A 14,667-nucleotide genomic window follows, 5' to 3' on the forward strand; every position below is an offset into this window, starting at 1 on the left:
CCAGCTCCGCCTCTGGACCTGTCTTTCCTCCTCAGCAGTCCCCGGGCTGGCCAAAGCTCAGTTCGAGTGGCACTCCCTTCTCCAGATCCCTTAAAACCTTCAGCCCTCAGGGTGTCTCAGGTGACCTCCCAGGGCTGTGCTGTGACCACAGTGCCCCCAACAGTGCCCATTTATCAAGGGCCAGTCTGAAGGCCTTTCTTGGATTCAGTTCATCCTCACATCACGTAGGAACCAGGTTTCATTCCCTTTACCTGATGAGGATGCTGGACACAGGGGAAAGGACTTGGCCAAGGTCACACAAACCACAGGCAAGTGGAACACTCTGTGATGCCAGAGCTGGTTTTCTTAACCACACTTGCGTGTCCCAGAGGGGAGCATAATCACCTCGATTTTGGAGGGGCACTCCGTGGATACCCCCGATGTAAGCTGCTGTCTACTTAGTTGTGTTTACAATTTATTGCCATGGAAACCTTGGCGGGGAAGGGGGCTCTGGGTTGCCTGAGAAGGGGGCTGGGCCTAGGTGACAATTTCCAGTATCTAGGTGACACTGTACATCTGTGGGCAGGAGATTACCGCTGAGCCCCTGCTGGGGAGGTGGGGAGAGGGGTGCAGCCCTTCCTGTGGGGAGCAGGTGGGGCTGGCCATCCTGTCCTTTCTCTGGCTGGTCTCTGGAGCCCCAGTCAACAGGCCAGGAACAGGCTGGGGTGATGGAGTCATTTGTTCGTTGAGCATATTTCTTGAAGGCCTACTGTGTGCCAGGCACTGTTCTCGAAGCTGGGGATATACCACTGAGCCAGACAGACAGTTCCTGTCCCCCCAACCTCACGGAACTTATGTTTTAGTTCTGATATTTGGCGTCTCTCTTTTCTTTAAATTAGAGACACTTTTTTATTTTGGAATAGAGTTACAGAAAAGTTGTAAAGATGGTACAGATACCTCCAATCCCGTGTTCCCCAGACTTTATTTTGGATTTCACCTGTTTTCCACTAGCGTCCTGTTTTTAGTTTTTTGATTTTTTGAGGGACTGGTTCTTTATTTCAAAAGGACCCATCAATTTCCAGTATCAAAACAGTTACACTGTTGGTTTTTCTTTCTCCCAATCGGCCCCCAAAGAAATCACACCAAAGGAGAGCACATTTTAAGCCAATGAAGCTGCAGGATACGCACCTCACAGACCTCACTGAAACCTCACCAGAAAGTGGGGGATTGGGTAGGGAAAGAAACTTGAAAAGATCAGCACACTGCCAGCCCACAGGCTGTAGAGAGCTCTCACAGCCAGATGGGGTGACCAGTGTGCCCCAAAGAAGCAAAGTCTCAAAATAATATAAAATTTAAACAGTTTTGTTCCACTAATGTCCGTTTATTGCTCCAGGATCCAATCCAAGATCCAACATTGCATTCAGTGGTCACGTCTCCCCAGGCTCTGGTTGGGGACAGTTCCTCGGTCTTTTTTTTTTTTTTAATTTTTTAATTCTCGTCTGCGTTGGGCCTTCGTTGCTGCGTGCGGGCTTTCTCTAGTTGCGGCGAGCGGGGACTACTCTTCTTTGCGGTGCGCGGGCTTCTCGTTGCAGTGGCTTCTCTTGTTGTGGAGCGCAGGCTCCAGTAGTTGTGGCTCGCAGGCTCTAGAGCGCAGGCTCAGTAGTTGTGGCGCACGGGCTTAGTTGCTCCGCGGCATGTGGGATCTTCCCGGACCAGCGATCGAACCTGTGTCCCCTGCATTGGCAGGCAGATTCTTAACCACTGCGCCACCAGGGAAGTTCCCAGTCTTTTTTTTTTTCTTTTTAAAATTTTATTTTTTATTGGAGTATAGTTGCTTTACAGGGCTGTGTTAGCTCCTACTGTATAGCAAAATGAATCAGGCATACATATACGTATATCCCCTCCCTTTTGGATTTCCTTCCCATTTAGGTCACCACAGTTCATTAAGTAGAGTTCCCTGTGCAATACAGTATGTTCCCATCGGTTGTCTATTTTATACATAGTATCAATAGTGGATATGTGTGAATCCCCGTCTCCCAATTCCTCCCGCCCTCAGTCTTTCTTGTTCTTCATGACCTTGGCAGTCTTGAAGAGCACTGTCCAAATGTCCTGTAGAACGTCCCGCACTCTGGGTTTGTCTGATGTTTTCTCGCGATTAGACTGGGTCGTGGGTGGAGTGCCCTTCTCAGCACATCCTGTCAGGGGTACCTGGCATCCACATGACGTCACTGGTGGCACTGCCCTTCAGCTGGATCAGGCAGCATTTGCCAGGCTGCCCCCGTATCACTCCTTATTGATCAGTGGTCCTTCTCCTGCCCATCTTCACTGTCAGCTGGCCCTCCTGTAGGGAAGCGGACCACCAGTGTCTAGAATCCCTCGTGCAGGTTCACGTGTTCACCGTTAGCAGTGACTCTTTCTGCTCCGCTGGTGCAGGCCGCACCGCACTGGGCACCCGTATCACTTCTGAGGGGGTAGGAGGTATTGGGATGTGGAGTGGTCTGGCCCCCGACGCCACAATCTTTCCATTACGCCCCATGCCCTCTGAAAGAAGAGCCAATAGAGAGGGCTGTAGGAGCCATAAGAGTAGCCTTGAAAGAACTAGGAGTACTTCATCCAGCCCAGGGAAGCTTTATTTTTAGGCATTTTACAACTAAAAACAATTAGATGTTCGGAAGCAGTGTACAATGAGAGATCAAACCAGTTACTTTATCGTGTATTCCCCCTCTTCTTTATAACTAAAGCAAAAAAACAAAAATGGCTTTCTGCTTTAAGGGAAAAGTCAGAAAAATAGGTCAGTATATTTTCCCTCTCATAATAACATAAACAGCTACAAGAAATCCAACTGTAATAAGAGAAATTAGGTGTTGGTTGGCACATATTCATTAAAAAGACAACAGACCATCGTACTACAAGTTGGTTAGTTCCAGCACTGGAGCTAATTCATATTCCTCATTGTTTACTGCTCATGTTTACCTTAGGCAGAGAGTAACTCTGGAGGCTGATGCTTTTCTCTGTTTGTTTTAGTCCATAAGTTGTGTACATCTGCCTGATGCTCAGGCCTTAACTTCAGGAGTTGCACTATAGATGGCATCAGAATTCTCTGAAGCAATTTCTTCTAGCTCCTCTTCCGCTGTCTCTGGAAAACTGATCCTCGGCTCTGCCAGCTCACCACGGTCTTCTTCAGGAAGCGCGTATTTCCAAAGGCCGTATGTTTTTCCTACCACAGTCTGCCATAGTCTCAGTGTTCCGTCTTCAGAACCACTAGCATCGAGTTGTCCATCAGGACTAAACCTCACACGGTGAATGGGACCCAAGTGTCCTTTGTAGGATTCTAATTCTTCTCCACTATTATAATCATACTTATAAAGTTTAAAATCTTCACCCCCTGCAACAAGAAATTCTTTCTCAGGATGAAGAGATGCAGAATTGATGGTTGCAGGAGCTTCAAAAGATTTAATTGGGTCCAAACTTACTGCACTGTGAAAAGCAGTAGATCGTCCGTAAGTTATTACCAGGATCTCTCCCTCAGGAATATATTCCATACTGCAAACAGACATATTAAAATTTAGAGATTTCACTTCTGTCGTAGTAGCATGATCCCAAAGGCGAACAGTTTTGTCATCAGCTGAAAGGATCTGTTTATCCTCGCTGCACCATAGAGCCTTTTTAATACCAGAGGTATGACCACTGATTTCCTTAGGTTCTGCCTCAGGTTTGTTCAAGTCATATATGCATAACAGTTTATCCTGTCCCCCGGTTAACAAGTAATTAGTATCCTGCGTAAAATCCAGTCTTGACAATGTGTTTATGAGCCAGGGTCATCCATTCATCTCCTGAGACAGCATCCCACACTTTGGCTGTGAAATCTGCAGCTGCTGTAGCTGCTGTGGTGGCGTCCTTATTTAATGTTGAGTCCCAAACAGCACCCTCATGACCCCAAAATGTTCCAGTCCAGTCTCCTGTATCTCCCTGGCGTAGCATAGGTTTATCATCTTTGCAAGCACCGATTAGGCAAAAGCCGTAAGGCGTGATGCCACTGAAGGCCAAATCCACCACAGGCTGCGTGTGACGTGTGGCCCGCGCAGGTGCGTGGCCTCATTGCCACGGCGGCTGCGAGCCTTGCGATCCGGCGGGGGGAGGGGAGGGGAGCCGAAGGTGGTCTGGTCTTTTCTCTCCTCTTGGCACCAACTCCTCGAGGTGCCCCCCCCCCCCCACCGCCCCCTGCCCTGACTCTGGGGTTGGGCCGGAAACGCGAAAAGGCCAGTCCGGTGGCCCCGAGGTCAGAAAGGGGTTAGGGATGGGTCAGGGAGTCTGCAACAGACAACTGATCCACTGCTGTCAAGGGAGGGAAAGGCGGGGGGGAACCGGAGAACTGGCAGCCGTGACCCGCACCATCCAGGGAAGCGTGTTAAAGACTCATCCCACGGCCTTTTAGTCCCCTTACTAGACAGGGTGGTAGGCCTGGCCCCGGCTAATTCCCGTGGATTCAGGAGGTGGCTGTTGGCTCGGATGAGACGCATCTCTACTCGTCTCTGCAGGCTGAGATCGCACCCACCCTCCTGGGCCAGCCTTAAGCCTTATCCACCTCTGTGAGCCCTCCCTGTTCTTGGGGAGTGGTGATGCGCTGAGATTTTCCCAAAGCCCTCCCTGACTGCGCTCTCCTGTCTCCATCCGGCTCTGTGCCATGCGGCTCCCTTGCTCCCTTCCCGCCTGGCTTGCCGGGCTCCAGGCCATGGCAGTGTCACTTGTGCCGTCTCCTGCAGGACCCAGCCCAGGGACTGGAACATAGTCAGGGCACAGCAGTTCCTGGGTGATGTGCTCAGCAGAGGCTGCGTCGCACTGTGGCAAAGTAACGGCTTTGTGCATCTCCAGCAGTCCTGGGTTCAAGTCTCGGCTTCACCACTTCCCAAATGTGTGACTTTGGGCAAGATGCCCTCTGGGTTTCAGTCGCCTCACTGAAAGATAATAAGCCCACTACTCAGTAGTGCCTGGTTCCCAGCGCCATCATGAGGACTAATTGAGCTCATCTCTGTAAAGCCCTTCAGATTATGCCTGGCATCTGTTAGGTGCTCAGTTATTATTCTTTACAGAGAAAAGCACCAGGATGTCAGGCTGGTATATAGAAGCTGGACTAGAGATGGCCCCTTTGTATTAGCCTAAGTCAGCTAATTCCTATAAACAACCTGAAAATCTCAGTGATTTAATGCAACGGAAGTTCATTCCCAACGTGGTGGGGATGCTGTGCCTCTTGCAGGTACCCTGCCCTCCGTCTTGTGGTTCTTCCTCAAGAGGAGGTTGGATTCTTTCTGAGGCCCGGCAGTGCGGGGAGAGAAAGGGAGGCTGTGGAGGGTCTGGATGTGGCGCTATCACTTCTGCCTTGACCCGGGGAACTGGCCTCACCCAACTCCAGGGAGGGTCAGGAGATCTGATTGGGCCGTGGACCCAGGAGGAAGAAGAAAGGACGGGCCTTGATACATGTGTCACTGGCAGAGGTGGTAACTGCAGTCAGTATATTCAATCTCCCACCATTCTGGTACCATCTCCCTAGTTTGGGGGTGTGTTCTTAAACAACGTGTTATTTACTCGATAACTTTTATGGAAACTACTCAGTTTTTGAATTTAACATGTTTGTTTATAAAAGGTAACTTTATAACATCTTTGAAAATGGAAAAGCAGTATCACCTGCCACAAATAGATACAAATAATTGCAAGCCTGTTCCGTCCTAGCTAGCTGGTGCGTGTTACAGTAGCTGGGTCTGTTAAAAAAGGGATGTTAGCAAGTGCTAGAGAAACGAGAGGATGACAGCCGGATAGCACCACCTCGAGACGTTCTCTTTGAGGTTCTCGGAACACTCAAATGAGAGCTGAACAGGGAATGGCCTTCTCACTGTGAAGTCTGAAGCCATTTAACCACCAGGTCCCCACATGGCCTGAAATCACCCAGGTCACACCGGTGGCATAGGTGCCACACTTTGGGAAATGCTGGCTTAGGGGACAGTCAGCACACAATTTGTGCACAGGCAAATCCAAAACTTGGTGCAGAGAGAGGTAGATGAAATCACCTGTCACCTCGTAGCACTCAGGACTTTATAGTTTCCACCTTGACCTATGAGGGGAATTAATGGTGTCACTTAACCAATGGGAATGGGAAACTGAGGCCCATAGCAGGGCATGACCCCCGGCTCCCCTGCAGGACTCATGGCCTTTCCACTGTCCCTGGCTGCCATCTTTGGTCGGGGAAGGCTTACGGCCGTAGGTTAGACCACGTGGGCAGGGGTCATGTGTACTCATGCTGCTCTCTCATCTCTCTGCCCCTCTCACCCATCACCTGCCTGGTACACGTGACTGCTGGTACAGGAATGCCTGTCTCCCAGGCCTGCTTCAAGGAGCCAGGAAATCAGAAGCTGACCCTGGGCATGCTTGGGTACTTGTCACCCACTCACTGGCCCAGTGGGTGACCCAAGATTTGTGTGGGGACTGCACCAGTGGATGCTCTCCCTGGGGACCTGCTTACCTGCCTGCTGTTAAGGGGAGGGCTCCCCGTATGTCCTGGCCCGTCTTTCTGAAGTTGTTTTGCAGTCCTGACTCAGGTGGACTCCACGAGCGGTTTGCTCACAGGGTAGAGGGGTCCGGCTTCCTCTCCCGCTCCTAAATCCCTTCCCACAATGTCCCACTCATTCCAAGTTATGCCAGTGCCAAGCCCCACTCACTGAATACAGGCAGTGTGCCCCGGATCTCCCAGCAACATGGCCAAACGTATTGTTACTCCCATTTGTGGGGACGAAGAGATCAAGGCCCAGGGAAGCAGGGTTCCTTCATTCATCCGTTCATGCACTCACTCAAAGGTTAACTGGGGAGGATTCCAGGGACAACAAGACTGACATTGTCTTTACTGTCGTAGCATTTCCAGGGTAGTGGGGAAGGTGGGCAGGATGACAGTGAACAAATAATTGCACAGATGGTTAGTGTCCAGATTGGTGAGTGCCGAGGAGGAAGGCAAAGGAGACAGGTGATAACGAGTTTGCGGAGAAGGAGCTCGCTGGATTAGCTTGGCCAACTAGTGCCCTTCCTCCAAAAAGATCTTCCCAGACAGCGTACTTTATCTAATTTGGGTCACCCCCCCCATCCCTTCCCTGTGTGTATCTTTTTATCGCACCTGGACGTGTCCTTCAGATCATTTAGCACAATTGCAGTGATCTGTGTGTGCCATTTGTCACCTGATACCTGTCTGTCTCGATGGAGTCTAAGCTCTTGAGAGCAGGGACCAAATCTCTGCGTGTCACTGGATCCTGGTACTGAGCCCAGGGTCTGCACACAGCGGGTGCTCAGAAAATATTTATTAAATGAAGGAAGGAGAGAATCAGGTCTGAATCAGATCTAAATCTGCGGACTGTGGGGCCCATGCTCCACCAACCTCACACCTCCCACAGCTCAGAACTCAGACAAGATGAGACCCCGGAGACCTGGCAGAGTGGTCCAGATCTGCTGGGATTGGATGCTTTGTTGCCATATCTCTTTGTGTTTGGAAAACTGTTTCTAGTTTTCTTCTAAGAGTATAAGTGCATCAGAAAAGATTTATTTCTCTAACAGTGGGAATGGGAAATGTTCCCTACCGAATGTGTCCTGAGGAATTGGGAAATCTGGCATTACTCAGGCCCTGCCCAAAGTGGGAATGGGTGGCCAGCTGCCTGTCCTGATGGGAGGCTACCAGGCTCCCCTCACCCCTGCTAGCTCCGCTTGCTGGAAATGGCACGTTAGCCCCCAGAATCTGAGGTGGGGAAGCTGGGAGGGAGCAGACACCTGATATTCCACACTCTCCCCAGCCAGGGGCCTAGGCCTAATTGTTCCCATTTTGAGAAAACAGGCTCAGAGAGGTTGAGGGCTTGGCCCAGAGTCACACAGCCATCAAAGTAACAGCCAGCCCCTGAAGTCAAGACTGTCCAACCCCCAGAAAATGATACTTTTCTGTTAGATCACCTGACTGTGGAGATTCAAGGTGCCCAGTTTTCAGTTTCAATTGAGTAATCCTGTTCTCTCTAGAACTGGCAGGTTTCCCTAATCACCTGGGTCCTGTCCTGCCCCCCACCCTCAAGTCCGGTCCAGATGGGCCTGGGAGTCTGCATCTTTCAAAGTGTCCTCAGTGCTTCCTAGGAACAGGTAAGCTGGGAAACCCTGAAGAGGGGTTCCCCATTATGACTTAAGTGTAGCTCTGGGATTGGGTACCACAAATCTTAATTACCTTAATAATGATTGTCATAAAAGCGTCACATGGGGCTTAAGAGTTTAGAAAGCTCTTGGAAGATGAGTGTGGTCTGGGGATGATCGTTTTCTCTGCAGATGAGAACACTGAAGTTCAGAGGGGCCACAGGAGCGCAGCTTTTCTGCACTTGGATCTCAGACTTTTTCTAGTTTCCCGCGGAAGTGTTTGCATCCTGGTGAACGTTAGGTCCTCAGATTGTTCCTGATGACGTGGCTGTGGGTTTTGAGCCCTCTGTTCTTGGTACAGAGAACTAGCCCTGACCCATTCTCTGCAGTCAGACGTTTCTGGAAGGAGGGACGTGAGAAGCCACAGATGCTGGACAGTTGGAGAGGGTGGTGATAGAAGTAAACACTTACTGAGCATCTCCTGGGCATCAGGCACAGTGCTACGCACTGTAAATCTATCATTTTATTCAGTTGTCACAACAAACCCAGGAAGCGAGGGCTTTTACTTACCCCATTTTACAGATGAGAAGGCTGGTATGTGTTCAGGTTCTGGGCTGATCAGACTCTGTAAACACAGGAGCTGGGAGGGCATGGAGATGGGTGGAGCCAGCCCCTGCCCTTTGGAGCTGGGAGCCCCGCCCAGATTCACCCTGCAGGCCAGGTGGCAGGGCCGGTTCCACTCTCTGTCCTGCCCAGTTTTCCCCGACTTGGCTTTGGTTGGCCGAGCTTCGAAACTGGGGCGCTCTCAAAGCCAGGTGGTTTGTCAGAGCTGAGTTAACCCTGAGTCAAAGGAGGAATGAGAGGGTTCACTCACCCGCCTCCTCCCTGCCCCGTCCCCACCCGTCCCTCCCCGGGTCAGGCCCCTCACAGTGGGGCCACACAGACGTGTCACCCAACTTGGACCTCTGCCTGCCTCACACTCACTGCAACATGAAGAGTCAGCTGCCTGGAACTTAGCTTGTTCTAGAGCCATTGTTGTGAGGTCCCAGGCAGACCTGGGATAGCTGGGCTTGGAAGCCTGGCACATCTGGGTCCCAATCCTGGTGCTTCTGCCCCCCTCACTGTGTGTCCTTGGGCAGCTCACTTCACCTCTCTGAGCCTGCCTTATGGGGACATAAACCCTGACCTCACAGGATTACTTCTTGGAGTCGAGAGCACCTCCCACAGCTACTGGCTCACCGTAGGTCCTAATTCAGTGACACGACGCCTCTACTTCCTTCCCCCATTTATGAAACTTCCTGTCCTACTTGATCTAAAACAGAGAGTTTAAACTGGCGGCATTGGGGGTCAAATTCTGCCCAATCACAGATGTGATGATTTGGTCCTCACATCTAAAAATAAATTTAAAGTTAAATGCCAGCATTTCCAATTCGGAGATTTCACATAAAAATCTGGATTTCCAGTGCCTCTAGAAGAATGGGGCTCCCAGGCTTCACTGGCCAAAAGGAACCTGGCAGAGAATCAGAATCAGGTGTATTGTTCTCGTTGAGGGGAGGGGGCAGTATTGTATTTCTCATGCCTCCACTTTGAGCCTAATGATTGAAGATTCTCTTGAGACCACCCCACAAGGAAGGAATAGTGACTCAGAAATGGCTTTTAATCTTTCAGAACACTGGCGCAGCCTGCCCAGGTGCCACGTGTGGGTGGGTCAGCTGGCAGGACCTGCTTCCTGCAGACCAGTGTCATCTAACCCAGTCCACCTCCTACAGGCCTCATGCCAACAGTGGACCCCAGGGAGCCAGTCAGGGAGGTCTCCCTTTGGAAAGAGCCAGTGGCCTTTGGGAGAAAGTGGAGACCAGGGTTGAGAGCTTGACCTCTGAGTCTCCCACCAGGCTCTCAGTGCCTTGCTCTGCCTTTGTCACGGTTGGGCCCCCGGGGCCTAGGACAGTGACGGGCACACTGAAAAACGTGTTGAACAGTGAATGAGCAGTCTCCCTGGAGTTGAACCGCAGCCCTACTACTTGCAGAGTCGATTTGCTAGCACTTTACCCACATCATCAGCGGGGATGGTGACGGTACCCTCTCCTGGGGGACAGTAGAACTTCAAAGAGATAACTCGGCTAAATGGCTCAGCACGGCGCCCACCGTGGTAAGTGACCAGTACGTGTGGCTGTGATGAGTATTTAGTTGGCACAGGTATTTCTGTGCTTGAACCTTGATACAGGCCACCACTTGGGCCTCTGACCCTGCCGCAGGGTGGTGGTGTGACAACTGCCTGAGCATGCTGGTGGTAACAGCCCGGAGGAGAGAGGGCACGTGGACTTGACCAAGGGTGCGGACCCCTGGGGAGAACCACCTGTTTGTCAGCTGGTGTCACTCCCTAGTGTGGAGACGTGGGATGCGGACGTGATGTCCACCCTCCCACAGGCTGAACTGGTTGGCCATGTGCTGTTGTTGCCTGAAAGATATTGCACAGAAGACACAATGGGTAGGAATGTGCCCTGGGCCCAGCTGTCTCCATGACGTGTGAGCCACTCCTGAGTCTGCTACAACCCAGGTGGAAGCGGCTAGAAGAGTCACAGCTGCAGCCGCCACCGCAGTGCATGCTGGCCTTTAGAGTCCCTTTCTAGCCCCAAGGGCTCCGGAAGTGGAGGGGCTGGTCTGGCTACCCAAAGTAGAGCGCCTTCCTCAGTGGGACCTTCTGCTTGATACCTCTTGGCTGTTTTTAGCACACGTACCCAGCATTTCCCTCCCTTGATCACCCACAGCGGCTCTTTGGGGGAGGAGTCACCCCTTTCACAGATGGGAAAATTGAGGCCCAGGGAGTCACAGGTCTGCCCAGCTGGCTGGGGGCAATTCGCTTGTTCAGATGATTCCCACGGCCCCACCGAGAGATCGTGATATGGGGAATCAGGGCCCCGGCCTCTGTATTTTTTAAAAAATAAGTTTATTTATTTAATTTATTTATTTTTGGCTGCTTTGGTTCTTTGTTGCTGTGCGCAGCTTTCTCTGGCTGCGACGAGCGGGGGCTACTCTTTGGTGCGGTGCGCGGGCTTCTCATTGCGTGGCTTCTGTTGTTGTGGAGCACGGGCTCTGGGCACGTAGGCTTTGGTAGTTGTGGCATGCGGGCTCAGTAGTTGTGGCTCGCGAGCTCAGTAGTTGTGGCTTGCGGGCTCTTCAGTAGTTGTGGTACATGGGCTTAGTTGCTCCGCGGCATGTGGGATCTTCCCGGGCCAGGACTCGAACCCCTGTCCCCTGCACTGGCAGGCAGATTCTTAACCACTGTGCCACCAGGGAAACCCCGGCCTCTGTATTTTTAAGCAACCTCTCTGGGGGGTTGTAATGATCAGGAGAGGGGGGAACCCAAGTAGGGACTCCAGTTTTGTGCTCTGGCCCTGCTGTTTGCTCAGTCAGCCAAATCATGTACTTCCGTGGGCTTCCCTTCCTCAGCTGTGAGATGGGGAGAGTAAGTAGTGCCCACCTCAGAGGATGGTTGTGAAAATGCCATAGGCGGTAGGTTGGTCGGTCAGTGTAACATTCTCAGGATTTGGGGAGTATTGATTTGTTGCTATTGTTCCACATGGGATTTGTTACAAAAGCAATTTAAGAAACAAAAAAGATACCTGTGAGTAATTTACAGCAGTGTCTTCTCACCTCCTTTGAGGTAGGAGTCTTAGGATGCTGGGATCAGGGTTGCTCTGCCCCCATTTTAGAGGTGAAGTGACTGAGGGGGCAGGCTGGACTTTGGAACTCCCACAGGGGCGGGGCAGGTGTGGAGGTGGCTGCCTCGGGTGGGGGCAGCAGTGGGGTGGGGTGTTAGAGGTCACCGCACCCCACCACCACCTCTCCCGCGTGGCCTTTCTCAGGACACCAGGAAACACCTCCGGGTAGGGACAGTCACGCTACCTTCCAGGAGGGCCGCGGGGGTGAGAGAGGAAGCATACCCACCTGCCTCCCACTCCTGGGCTTGATCCAGGCAACACGGCCTCTTCCGTTCCCCCTCACGCCTCCACTGGTGTCTAGGCTGCACCAGAAGTTCTCCCTAAAGTGTGTCTGCTGAGATGGTCTCAGTCCATCCAGCGCCCTCCTTGCTCATTTGCCCATTCATTCATGTAACTTATCCGTTGAGCACCTACTGTGTGCCACGCGCTGTGCTGGTGCTGGTGTGTGGAGCTGAACCCCACGGACATGGTACCCACTCTCAAGGAGCTTCCATTCCAACAGGGAAGACAGTTAAACCATCAAGAGTTATCTGAGCGAGAATGTCCAGGGATCTTTGGGGATATTCTGATCTACCTTGGTGCGGAGTTCTGAGAGGACCTCCCCTAGTGCCACCTCGAGGCCTTGTGATGAGCAGAGCTGGGCAGGTGCCAGGGCAAGGGGTCCAGGCCCATCCAAAGGCAGAGGCAGGAGTGAATTGTCAGCCCTTGGCGAACTGGCTGGAGAATGCATCGGGGGCACTGTGAAGAGTGTGCCCTTGACCCTCAGCACAGTGGGGACAAGTTTGAGTGGGGAGCTGGGTTCTGTTTGTGCCGTGGGCAGCCTGCAAATCTGCGCTGCAGAGATGGGCCTGGGTGCAGCCCAGCGGGGACCAGGCCAGCAGCCGCTGGCTCTTTTGGTGTCCAGTCTTTCTGCCAAGAGGCCTCTTTGATTCACATTTTCCACATGGACTTGATGTTTTAGAAATGTTGACCTTCAACTAATCAAATGTCACATTAAATTGCAAGTCATATCCTTTTCAATTTACAAAAAGGACAGTGGGCCGGCGACTTAGTTCGTGGCCTGTTGGCAGGAGGGAACTTGACAGCACTTGAGGCCAGAGAAAAGACAGGTGCCTTATCAGTGACCCCCCTCCCCCCTCCCCTGTCCCCGTGTCCCCAGGGGGTGGGCAGCATGTCTTCTCGGTGAGAAGCTGAGCTGAGAGTGAGGCTGGGTTAGCAGCCAGACTGGAGAAGCCGTGGCGAGGCTGGAATGCCAAGTCCAGGCGGGTGGACTTGAACCTCCCTCTCAGGAAGCAAAGAATCCTCTTAGAAAGGTGAGGTCAGTTCATACAGGCCGGAGAAGAGTCAATGCCACGTAGGCAACGGCACCTGAGTAGAAAAGAAGGCAAAAGGCAGGATGTGCGCAAACAGGGAGTGTGTGTGGGGGGGGGGGGCGGCTTCCTGGAGGAGGGACACTCGAGAGGAGTCGGGTTGGGATCAGGGGAAGGGATGGCATTCTACCCGAGGGGTTCTGCAGCCTGATGAGATTGGGAGGAAGGGATAGCCATGTGGGAAAGGGCAGGGGATACAACGGGCAGGTGAGGTAGGCCTGGTTTGTAGACCACCCAGAGGAGCCTGGCCTGGGGTCTGCATGTGCCGCATCAGGCAGTGGGGAGCCATAGCAGGTTCGTGAGCAGGGACGGTGCTTAGGAAGGAGAAGGGGATCAAGTGAATGTAAAAACTCCCTGGGGCATGGACAAAGGGGAACTAAAAGCCCCTTGGCTTGCGTCAGTATGTTTCCCAAGACAGTGGGGGAGTGTTCTCCCTGATGGGGTGACTGGTCCTTATTCACACCCTCAAGGAGACTGAAGACAAGACTGTCAGACCGTGGATGCCAACCTGAGGCTGAATCCATGCATATGAAATGCCTAAAGCGCATTGTAGACAGACGGGCTGCCGTGGGAATTGTAGCCAAGGGTTGGGGCCCCTGAAAACCCCACAGCAGGAATTTCACAGGTGGGGAATTTAAAAGCATTTTGGAACATAACATTGGGCTCCCAAGGCCACTAGTGGACCTGAGGAACATGTTGATGTATGTTGAAGTTCACTAGAATAATACACTGAAGAGAATATCTGCTGTGTTAAGCATCTTAGATTAGGAATAACAGGAACTTCTTTCAGCTTCAATTTCCTCATCTGTAAAATGGTCCTAATGATAGTGCCTGCTTGCTAGGGCTGTTCCGAGGATTAAATGGACTGATGCAGGTGAGACGCTTGGCATTGGACTTGGCTGGGCTAAGCTCTCAGCTGATGGCCTGGACAGTCCCGTTCATTCCTTCTTACCATCCTTACCTGCTAAAAGCATAAGCATCTCTGCTCCAGCAGTTTCAGGGAGATGCTTATAAATTTGTTTCACTTTCTTGCAGGGATGCCTGGCATAAGAGACTTTCCCCCTTGAGTCTAGAACTAGACTAGAGTCTAGACAATGGTGTGTGGCAATGAGCAGTCACAGCCCTGACCCCACCCCCTCCCAGCTGTGGGATCCCAGGCAGGTCCTTCATCCCCTTGGGTCTCAGTTTTGTCATCTGCAACAATGGGCTAGTACCCCCACCCCCCACCCCCGCCCAGGCACTGTGTGAGGCAAGATGAAATAGTGTCTGTGGTACTCCATTGTCAGCAAGTACTCCATCATGGCCACCTGGTCACCAACCCCCAGGACCCCAGGCAGCCCTCATGTATGACTCAGTTCCCTCCCCACGTTCTTGTCTTCCACCTTCCTCTGTAGCTCCTAGAGTGTGGGTAGTAGAATCTGCGTCTCTCCACCTGCTCTTTGCTTTACTTC

General features: G+C 52.0%; 2 protein-coding genes across 2 annotated transcripts in view; one reads left to right on the forward strand and one right to left on the reverse strand.

Annotated features, from left to right (window-relative positions):
• Positions 1 to 14,667, forward strand: part of ERGIC1 (endoplasmic reticulum-golgi intermediate compartment 1) — a 102,444-nt gene that overhangs the window by 8,726 nt on the left and 79,051 nt on the right. The gene's annotated exons all lie outside the window — the stretch shown is intronic.
• On the reverse strand, positions 2,946 to 4,499 carry LOC132517918 (serine-threonine kinase receptor-associated protein-like). The gene is given in 3 exon segments (XM_060145947.1): positions 2,946 to 3,768; positions 3,770 to 4,073; positions 4,424 to 4,499. Coding segments are annotated over 3 exon segments (1,116 nt in total). The 3' UTR covers positions 2,946 to 3,032.

This window comes from Lagenorhynchus albirostris, chromosome 3 (genome assembly GCF_949774975.1).
Source record: "Lagenorhynchus albirostris chromosome 3, mLagAlb1.1, whole genome shotgun sequence".
In the NCBI taxonomy this organism is placed as follows: domain Eukaryota; kingdom Metazoa; phylum Chordata; class Mammalia; order Artiodactyla; family Delphinidae; genus Lagenorhynchus; species Lagenorhynchus albirostris.